Here is an 11,026-nt window from a genome sequence, read left to right on the forward strand (position 1 = left end):
AATAATTTCCATTCATATTTTTTAGGTACAGAAAACAACAACAACGACAACAACAACAACAACAACACTGCTGACCCAACACACACACTCCCACGGACAAACTTTGTTATTAACCCTCTCTCTCTCTCTCTCTCTCTCTCTCTCTCTCTCTCTCTCTCTCTCTCTCTCAGCATGAGAGAGAGAGAGAGAGAGAGAGAGAGAGAGAGAGAGAGAGAGAGAGAGAGAGAGAGAGAGAGAGCAATATATATGTGTGTGTGTGTGTGTGTGTGTGTAGGAGGTTCAAGATAACGCTAATTAGCACTCAGACACGCTAGGCTAGGGAGACGGGGGGGCGGGGGGGGCAGCAGGTGGTGTGTGGGGGGCGCCGGGCCACTCACCACACACCCGTCACCTGCATGCAATATATAGGCAACGGGTGAACGTGAGCGTCTGGTGTTGCTGTTGTTCTTGAGGTAGTGGTGGGAGCGGTGGTGGTGTGGAGGTGGTGGTGGTGGTGGTGTGGAGGTGGTGTGGAGGTGGGAGGCGGGAATCTCTTGCAGTGTTATTACTTATTGTGTGGATAAGTGTGGCCTCCTGTGTGTGTGTGTGTGTGTGTGTGTGTGTGTGTGTGTGTGTGTGTGTGTGGTGATGGTAACGAGCCCTCCGTCATGCTGCGCGGCCCGTGGCGGTGACTGTTATTGCCTGGCCGCAGATAGGAGCCTCTTATTTATCTGGTGCACCACGGCGGCGCACAATTACGCGGCGGGCCAACTCATTACCTGGCGCACCTCAACACCTCCTGATGGCCCGTACATCAGCGAGCTGAGAGGACGGCTCAGGGCCGGTGCGTGGCGCAGGGCGGCGGGAACTGCCTCGGGCACCCACGCCTGTGATGGACACACGCGTGACCTGTGGAGCCCAGCCAAGGCCGGACAACACACCCAGGGTCGGGGCTATGTGGCAGCGGTGTGCAACCGGGGCAACATGATGGAGCTGCTGCCACGGCCACTGGGCAGCAAACACAAGCCACGTGCTGCACATTGCGCAGGCGCGGCGTGTTTATTGCTGCCCTGCCCGCCGGGGTCAACGAGGGCCGTGGTACGGTTGACGTCATACCGCGGCTACATGGCACCATGACGCCCGTACCTTACACCACTCTATCCCCCAGTCTTACAGCACGCACACACACACACACACACACACACACACACCGGGAAACAATCACAACCATCTAAAGAATGACAATGTACAATCTAAGCCCAACCTCAATCCCTCTGCGTACCCCCCCCCCCACACACACACACACAACTAAAGGCAGCATTGTACTCACCATACTCGATGAAGTCCGAGACGGTCTTCTCGCGGCGGAGGGAGGAGTTGGTGCACTCATCGAAGAGGACGAGCAGCACGTCAAGCAGCGTCTCGACGGAGCATGACTGGCCGCTCGCCTCCCCGGGGCCGGCCAGGAACAGCCGCTCCATCTCCTGCAGCCGCTGCTCCGCGGCACTATCGCCGCCGCTGCCGCCGCCGCCGGCGCCGCTGCTGGCGGCCAGGCCGGCAGAGGTGGTGGCCACGAGGTCCACCGTCCCCTTCTCTTCACCACCACCACCACCACCTCCTCCTCCCCCTCCACTTCCTCCACTACTAGTTCCTCCGCCTCCTCCTCCTCCTCCTCCCCCCGCGTCCTCCTGCCCGTCACCCATCATCGGGAGGGAGGGTGTGGTGTCCTTAGCTAATACTGTCAACACACTCACGCATGCACGGAAGAACTGGTTTCACTTAAGGCGCCATGTGAGGCCGGAGTGGGCGGCAGGCGGCGGGCGGCGGGCGGCAGTAGGCGACAGGAGGCGTGGGCGTGCACGTCACCTGCCCGGCATGGCCCCAGGCAGCCGACACGCACACACGCGACGCTGCACCGCCGGACGCCACCAGCCAGCCAGCGACACACCCGCGGCAGCAACACCCGTGGACCCGACCACCACCTTCACCTAGCGGCTCTAGTAGTACTCCAGACTCGCACGCAACGCTTTCAAATAAATACCTCTCTTTTCCTTTTCCAATCAAGACAAATCACTAATATTACTCTTAATTCAGCTCCGCGCGACGGCGACTGTGGAAGCGGCGGTGTTGGCGTTGGTGGTGATGATGGCTGACGGTGACGGACGCGGGAGTGTCGGTGGTGGGTGAGCAATGCGTCGGGCGTGGGTGAAGGCACATGAGGAGTAGTAACAGTGGTGGTGGTGGTGGCGGAGAGGAGTAACAACACACACTGGCGCCCCCCTCGTCACAAGTCCCCCCCAGCACGGGCACTGGGGCTGCTGCAGGTGGTGGTGGCGGTGGCGGCGTCTGCTGCTCCTCCCTGGGTGGCGCCGGGCTGTGTTGGACCACCTCTGCTGCAGCCCAGGGTGGAAGGGGGGAAGGGAGAGAAGAAGAGGTTAGAGTGGCAAGCCTCTTAGGCACTCATACTCTGTTCTTCACGACTAAAACTAAAAATAAAATAAGTAATAATAATAATAACAACAACAACAACAACAACAACAAGAGAAAGAAGAAGAAAAAAGAAGAAAAAAAAAAGAAAACACCCATAGAACCATCATCATCATCATCAATAAGAAAAAAAAAGTAGAAAGACAAAGAAGAAAAAGAAAACCAACTACCCATAAAACCATCATCATTTAAAACAACAACAACAACAGCAATGACCCACAGCCTATAACATCTCTTCCCCTCCACGCCCTCGACCTTGCCCTCAATAAAAGTATATATATAAAAAAAAAGGAAAAACCGCAACCACTAACTAAATAAAATCAACGCACATCACACCAACACAACATCACCATCATCACCACCAACCTCCACCATAATTGTAGTGGTGATGATAGTGATCGTGATGGGAGGAGGAGAGGGAGGGAGGGAGCCACCTTCACACGGTACAGGTGGGAGGCACTGGGCGGGAACAAACAGCACAGTGCCAACCTACTACAGCGACACTCACCACGCCCAAGGACACCACCACCAGGGGCGTGAGGCACCTGGATGGATTAACCTTGCCTCCCTTTCTTCCTCCTTTCCTCCACATCCTTCCGCTCCCTGCCAAGTCCTCCTCTTCCTCCTCCTCCTCACACTAAAATGAGGCCTTCTAGAGCACACCATCACTAAAGATCATGCTACACACACACACACACACACACACACACAATCTTGCTGCCAAACAGGTGTCGAGTCTCTCCTCCTCCTCCTCCTCCCCGATGCCTGCCGCTCCCTAAAACTTTACTACCCAGACTTTCTTGGAGGCTCTTCCTTCCTGCCGGCACGCACGCACGCACGCACGGACACACTGTACATATTAATTTTTCCTTTCCTGGCCCGTGCTTCCTCCTCCCCCCGCCCCCCCTCAGCCAGCCCCCCGCCATAAGAATTACAATATTAACACCGAGGCGCAAGGAACACGTATCCCATTACCGTGTGTGTGTGTGTGTGTGTGTGTGTGTGTGTGTGTGTGTGTGTGTGTGTCCCTCCATTAAAGACACAACCACTCCTTCTGTTTTACCACGTCAATCAGGCACGTAATACAAACACCACCACCACCACCACCACCACCACCAATCACGCCTTATCAAGCAAACACGCCTTCCATTTCCCCTCCTCTGGTCGCGGTGCCTCTGTGGTGAAACTTAACCCGTCTGTGTGTTGTTATCTGTCATGCTAAAACAACCTTCGTCACAGTTTGTAGTTTTGTATCACACTACTATCATCATCATCATCATCACCATCACTACTGTAAGCCTCACCATCACCCTTGTCTTCTCACGGCATCATCACCTTCATCTCATCTTCTTAGACCAACATCACCACCACCCTATCTCCACTCAGCATCAGCCCCAAACATCTTATCTCCTTGCAGCATCCACACCACCACCTCATCTCAGAGCAACAGCATCACCCCCCCCCCCCCACACACACACACTGACGAAGCATCAAAACTGACAACATAATGGAGATAGAAAGTATGGCTTCGATGTAGCGATGTAGTACCTCCTCCCTCCCTCCCTCCCTCCCCTATTCACCTTAACTGCATTGGGTATTATGGGTAAGAGAGGGGAGAGAAAGGGAGAGAGGGAAGGGGGAATATAGGTGTCGTGTGCCATTCTTTACTTCATCCTCCCTCTCCTCCCCTTCCCTTCCCTTCACCATCATAACAGTGGAAGGTAAGCATGGAGGGTAAGGAAGGGAGGAAGGTAAGAGAGGAGTTGTCTTTTATTAATGTTACACTCTCTCCTCATTTTCTCTCTCCCCTCTTCCCTCCCTCCCTCCCTGTCTTTTCCTAATATCTTCTTCCTTTCTTTCCTAAATTATCTTACCCTCCCTTTATCTTCCTACTTTATTTCCTTCTCTTCCTATCCCTTCCCTCTCTTTCTCTCCCCTACTATCTCTCTTTTTCATATTTTCTCTCCCCTCTCTCTTCTCCCTATTCTGTCTCCCTTCCCTCTCTTTCTCTCTCCTTCCTCCTCCTACCTCCCTAGCCTCCTCTTCCTATATACCGTACCCCTATCCCATTATCCTCCCCTTCCCTTCCTCCACGTCCTCATCCCCTCTACACACACCGCCACAGTATCCAATGTCCGCCCGTGGCCATCGCCTCCCCACGCCTCCAGTCACTCTTCATTATAATCGGCTCCACCTGTATTCTACCACCACCACCACCGCCGCTCTTGTCTCCACCCGTCTCCACCACCTGCCACTGCATCCACTTACATCCACACGAGCTTGCAATTCTTGGGGTCGGAAGGAGAGGGAAAGATGGAACAGGATAAGGATAGGTTGGGAAAAGGTGAAGGAGAGGGAGAGATAGAACAGGGTAGGACAAGTTAGGGAAGAGGATTATGAAGGAGAGAAGAAGGTAGGAAACGAGAGAGAGAGAGAGGGAGGGAAGGGTAGGAGAGAGAAGGGGAAAGTGGATGGAGAATAAGGGGATGAGCTCTTTGATGGTGGTGAAGGCTTGGAATATCTAGGGTTGGTATTTTCAAACGCTTCCAGTTCTCATATCAACTATTTTCAAAGGCCAAAAAGGAGATCAGTCGGGTTGTAATGAGTGACTTTTTGGTTTCATGGTACAGAAGGAGGGTCAGACTATCACCAGGGTCTATCACATCAACTATTTAAGAAGGGCAAAAAGAAGATCAGTCGGGTTGTAACGAGTGTTTTGTATAGTTTGATGGTACAGGAGGAGGGTCAGACTATCACCAGGGTCATAAAACTATACCCAGGGAAATGTTCAAAGCTCCTACGAAAGCCTTGTCTAATAGGTGAACTTTGCAGCCAGAATGTTAAAAGAATATGGATCTAGGACTTTAATGTTTAGTATAGTTAGATAGAAGTAAATATGAAGACAGGATGACATGAGTAACTATGATTTTGTGTGTTATGACCAGGTAGATTCATCCCTCCCCTTCTACACACCTGTTTATTCACCTCCCCCTCCCACCTCTTCCACATTCACCCACCTGTCCACCTCTCACAATAACATTCACTCATCTGACCCCACTAACTCGTCTCCTATCTCCACCAGATGGCCTGTTTGTTTGTTAGTCAGTCACCACCACCACCACCTGCACCACCACCATCACCACCACCACTATCACTTCTTTCTTCAACTCCACCTAACCTAACCTCACCAACCGAACTCTTCTCTCTTCCCACCCCATCACCACCACCACCTGCACCACCACCACCATCACCTTCGCTCCACACCACCACCACCACCACTATCACTTCTTTCTTCCACCCCATCTCACCTCACCTCACCAACCGAACACTTCTCTCTTCCCACCCCACCACCACCCCTCCACCCACCTCCACCACCACTCCCTGAACTACAAGTATAAAAACTCGCCTGTCCGACCCGAGGATTAGTCATTGCTTTAAAAACAAACAAATAAATATATAAAACAGCCGTTCCCCTGAGAGAGAGAGAGAGAGAGAGAGAGAGAGAGAGAGAGAGAGAGAGAGAGAGAGAGAGAGAGAGAGAGAGAGAGAGAGAGAGAGAGAGAGATGGGGGAGGGGGTTGATGGGTGACTGGCTAGGTGTGTGTTTGTGTGTATGTGTGTATATGCCTGGAGCCAAGTATGATGTCACACACTTGATGCATCACTCAAAGAACGAGCATCAGCATAGTCACCACACCACCACCACGTTCACCACCATCACCTCCAAGTATATACTCCACCTCAACTATCCACCACTACCACCTCCCCGTCTCCTGCTTGCTCGCTAACACTCCATCACCCCACCTTCCTTTCCTTACTCCACCTCTCACTCCAATACTCCCTTGCCACTATGCCTCACCTCCTCCTCCTCCTCCTCCAGCTACTCCACAATTCATCACTCCCTCAGCCACTCCACCACTGAATCACTCCACCTCCCTTATTAACGTTGCTCTTCGTTCCCCAGGTGTGTGTGTGTGTGTGTGTGTTTCTCTGTTTTCATTCCATTCCTTTCCCCGCCCTCCATCCACACACACACACACACACACACACACACACACACACACACACGCGCGCGGTGAAAGTAAAGGCGTGGCGCGTACCCCCAGTGAACATCTCCGTCTCCTTGACCCCTGGGCATGTAACGGGTTATTCACCCCCGCCCCCCACCACCCCCGGCGGACCCCTGTGTCGCTCACGTTGTTTGCCGTTACCCTGAGGCACCTCGAAACCTTACCCCCGTACAGCTGATAAGTCACATCCTGTCCCCCCAGCCCCCCCTTGCCCCCTAACAGCTGGGAAGACCCCCGACCTCAGCCACTCACTTAATCAACCACCAAAACAGATAATTAGTTGAAAGTTAGTCAGTCTGTCAGTCAGCTAGCCAATGTGTCAGTCAGCCAGTCAAGTGTCAGTCAGCCGGTTTGTTAGCTAATCCATCAACCAGTTAGTCAGTTAGTCAACCATACAGTCAGTCATAAGGTCACCAGCCAGTCACCCAGTTTGCTAGTCATACTATACACCAGTCAATTTCTTAGTCAGTCAGCCAACCATGCAGTCTGGCAGGGTGAGTTGTAGGAAGGATTGTATGGGGAGGGAGGCTGGGCATTCAGCCACACCTCGCTTCCCCTATATAGCTTACCTAAGTGTTTTTATACAAAGGTGAGTAAGGGTAAGGTTGGGTTAGGTGATTCACATTATATTCATGCGTGATTTTTTTTCTCCCATATCGTGACAATATTTACCGCCACCTCCGTAACACCGACCTCGAAATGTAATGGTGTGTGGTGGGGAAGTGTGTATACAGGTGTGTGTAGGTATTTTGGTGTGTATGGAAGTTTGTAATGGTGTATATGATTAGATAAGGGAATCGTATGTGAGAAGGACAGGAGGGAGAGGTTGAAACGAAGGATAAAGAAGAAAAAGGTTTGAGAGCAACACAAGTCTGTCATTCACTTCCAACACTCACTGCAATACATGTCTTCCATTCACTTGCAACACTGTAACACAACATGGCAATACTCTTCCCTTCCCCTGCAACACTACAACACAATGATACTCTTTCACCTCTATTACTGTATCACAACACAAACAATACAACACCTCCCACCACTCCTAGCACTGCAATACAACTCTCCCCTTCCCCTCTATCACTGCAACACAACACAACACAACAGCACTTCCCTCCACCCCACTTACTGCAATACAACACAAGTCTCCCCACCTCCAACACAACAAACACTTCACTTCCATCACTGCAACACCCTATTTTCCTCCTCTACACCTTCACCAATGCAACACAACAACACAAATCTTATCCCCAACACAATACTGCACAACCCTCCCCTCCACCTCCAGTATTACAACACAAAACTTTCCTCCATGACTAACACATCAATATTTTCCTCTTTTACACCTTCACCTGTGTAACACAACCCTCCTCTCCACCTCCAGTATTACAACACAAAACTTCCCTCCATGACTAACATCAAAATTTTCCTCTTTTACACCTTCACCAGTGCAACATCTCTCCTCTCCACCTTCATCATTACAACACAACACCTAACTCCATCTCCCCTGCAACATATCTCACTATTATCATTATTATCTATTATTTTCACTATACTATTCTCACGATCATTTCCTACCTTACACATTCCTCTCCTTCCTTCCTTCCAACACACACACACACGTTTCCCTCTCCGCATTTACACTGCAGAAACACATCCTTACCCCCCGCCCCCTTCACCCCTCCCTCCTTCCATACTCCACCCTCACCCCCCTAACACACCCCTTCACTGCAGTACGTAAGTTTCCTTCCTCACCCCCACCATTGCAGCACACCATACATGCTTCCTCTCCTTCACTATATGAGGCAATTCCATATTCCAAGTGTCATATATCATCGTCAAAAACAATCTATATTCTTCCCCTTAATCTTCATGTGCTCCACTCAACGCCATATCATTATTATTAATACTACTATTATTATTATCATTGTCATTATTTCCTGTGTGATTTTCCTGAATTTCTACTTAATCAATACCAAACACTGTACATATAGAATTTTTGTTGTATACTAATTATTTTGTGTTTGGTTTGGAATCTTACAAACTTGTGGAAGTGACACCAAAGTCCACCTTGCCCTGAACTCCACTACTATACACGAGCTCTCCACTTAATCGCACGCCATCACCATTACATTTCTCCCTTCCCCCCACCATATATGATCACCACTCCCTCCCTCCTTTCTATGCACCCCCATCCACTACACCACACACCACTCCTTCCGTCACCATATCACAATCACCACTCCCTCTCTCCTACCGATGCACCCCTACTCACTATTCCTTCCATCACACAGCACGACGACTATTACATAAAGAGTCGCTACTGTCACTGAGCTTCCAGACATGAGTAACAGATGTGATAATGAAGCAAATATAGTATGCAAAACGACCCATTCGTAAGCCCTACCCTTCATATGAGTGTTTATATAAGGCACTAACACACACACACACACACACACACACACACACACGGTTTCCAATAATACGATAACCCTTTGAAGCCCTCTGCAATGATAGACTGAGTAACAACAGGGCGACACTCACAGCCTGATGGCATAACAAACATCAGAGGATCGATTAACACGAAGTGGGGAAAAAAAGCGTCTGTAAAATATCCTGAAAATATCGACAAAAAGGTTTAGTGGTCTGTATGTACTCTTGAGATAGATAGATAAATAGACAGACAGATAGATAGATAGATAGATAGATAGATACAGATAGATACCGCGACTAACAACTGTACAAACGAACATGTAAATTAAATCAAAGTTGTTATGAACTGAAAATTGTGTTGAGCTACGTAGTGTTTAATATGCAAAGCCACCGTTAGTTGGGGGAGTTACTAATAAGAGCAAGGCAGCTTTAGAACTGCTATGGACGGCCAGTGTGAGGTGGTCTGCTAAAGCTGACACACACACACACACAGACACACACACTTTCGCAGCAGCAATGGCAATACTGTGATTTATTTATATCCTGATCGTGCAAGATCGAATGGCACTCTTGCTGATAAGGAACACACACACACACACACACACACACAGGGGAGACACAATAAGGAATACATATTTAATACGAATAATGGTTGTGATTATTTTTAAGATTGATACATTCACACTCTTCCTTTAGCTTCACACACACACACACACACACACACACACACACACACACACACACACACACATTGTACTTTCTCATATTTAAAAGGCCACAGAAAAGAATTACATAAAAAAATACAAAAAAATGTGAGAATATTCAGGTTTCCGGAAAGAGCAATAGATCAATGGATAAATCAATAATTACCGAAAGAAGTCGTGTGTGTGTGTGTGTGGGTGTGTGGGTGTGGGTGTGTGTGTGTGTGTGTGTGTCAAAAGCATTAGTTTGAAAAAAAATCACAAAATAGTTTCAATAGACAGGACACTACGTACGAGCTGACACAATCCTGTAAATATAAACAATTAAACACACACACACACACACAAACACAAACACACGGGGAGGGAGGAGGACGAGCAATTAGAAGAAAACAAACATACAAAATATAAATAATGACTCGTGTAACGTATATGGACATCAATCTACACACACACACACATACACACACACACACACACACACACACAGCCTAGGCGAACTAATAGGAAGGCGAAGGAAGGAAGGAAGGATGAACTTGGTGGGCCCGTGGCGAGAGGTGGAAGAGGAGGAGGAGGAAGAGGGGGAAAGGAAGTCTCTCTCTTCCTCCTCACCTCCCACCTCCTTTATCGCTCCTCCTCCTCCTTCTCCTCCTCGTGGGCAGTCTCCCGCACCGGCAGCCTCTCCCTACACATCACCAAGCCCTGTAGTCGCCTTCTGAGGGGTAAAACTGACCTAGAATAACATAAAAACGACGAAAAAACAGACCGAGGTGGCAAGATGAGGCTTGACAACTACAGCTGGGTTAGGGTCGCAATCAATAGTTTTCGGTCAAAATCCCCGGTTTGCCCCATGCCCGCGCCCCCAAAACACGCGGCTCAGCTCCTCAACCTTCCCTCCAGTGCACTCACCCCATTGCCCTCGGAATAACGCGTGGTTTTTCAGGTATATTCCATAGTTCGGAGCGGAGACACGGAACCACTGTACACTGACCCCGCCGGCGGCCAACCTCGTACTGGCGGCCCCTTGAACCCCCGCAATAGATGGCGCGGCCCGTCACCCCACAATCCTCCTGTCTAACAAAAGAGCAGCAACAAATGGCAGATATAGAGGTATTCAAGTCCTTCCTTCTCCTCCCCTCCCACCTCCTTTATCGTTCTCCTCCTCCTCATGGGCACACTCCCGGCGCGGCAGCCTCTCCTCACATAGTACAAAGCCCTCTAGTTGCCTTCTAAGGTGTAAAAATGGTGTAAAGTAACGTAAAAATGACTTAAAACCAGACCTTTGTTGCCTTGATACAGTGACACATTATAGGGATTCGGATCTTATATAAACCAGCGTTCTGGGTGTTTTTTATGGTTA

The 11,026-nt window shown here is 49.7% G+C and overlaps 1 protein-coding gene across 10 annotated transcripts in view; it reads right to left on the reverse strand.

The window, feature by feature from the left end:
* The window catches only part of LOC126999840 (serine/threonine-protein kinase Genghis Khan-like), a 130,922-nt gene extending 120,207 nt beyond the window's left edge, over positions 1-10,715 (reverse strand). For 9 of the 10 annotated variants that reach the window (XM_050862880.1, XM_050862882.1, XM_050862879.1 and 6 more), the window contains exons 1-2: positions 10,576-10,715; positions 1,310-2,372 (exon numbers count right to left, since the gene is read on the reverse strand). In XM_050862880.1, coding sequence (XP_050718837.1) covers positions 1,310-1,685 — 376 coding nt within the window. In that variant the 5' untranslated portion in view covers positions 1,686-2,372; positions 10,576-10,715. The remainder of the gene's footprint in view (positions 1-1,309; positions 2,373-10,575) is intronic. The other variant, XM_050862876.1, reaches the window with a different exon arrangement.
* Positions 10,716-11,026: the final 311 nt, after the last annotated feature.

Source organism: Eriocheir sinensis, chromosome 17, assembly GCF_024679095.1.
Source record: "Eriocheir sinensis breed Jianghai 21 chromosome 17, ASM2467909v1, whole genome shotgun sequence".
NCBI lineage: Eukaryota > Metazoa > Arthropoda > Malacostraca > Decapoda > Varunidae > Eriocheir > Eriocheir sinensis.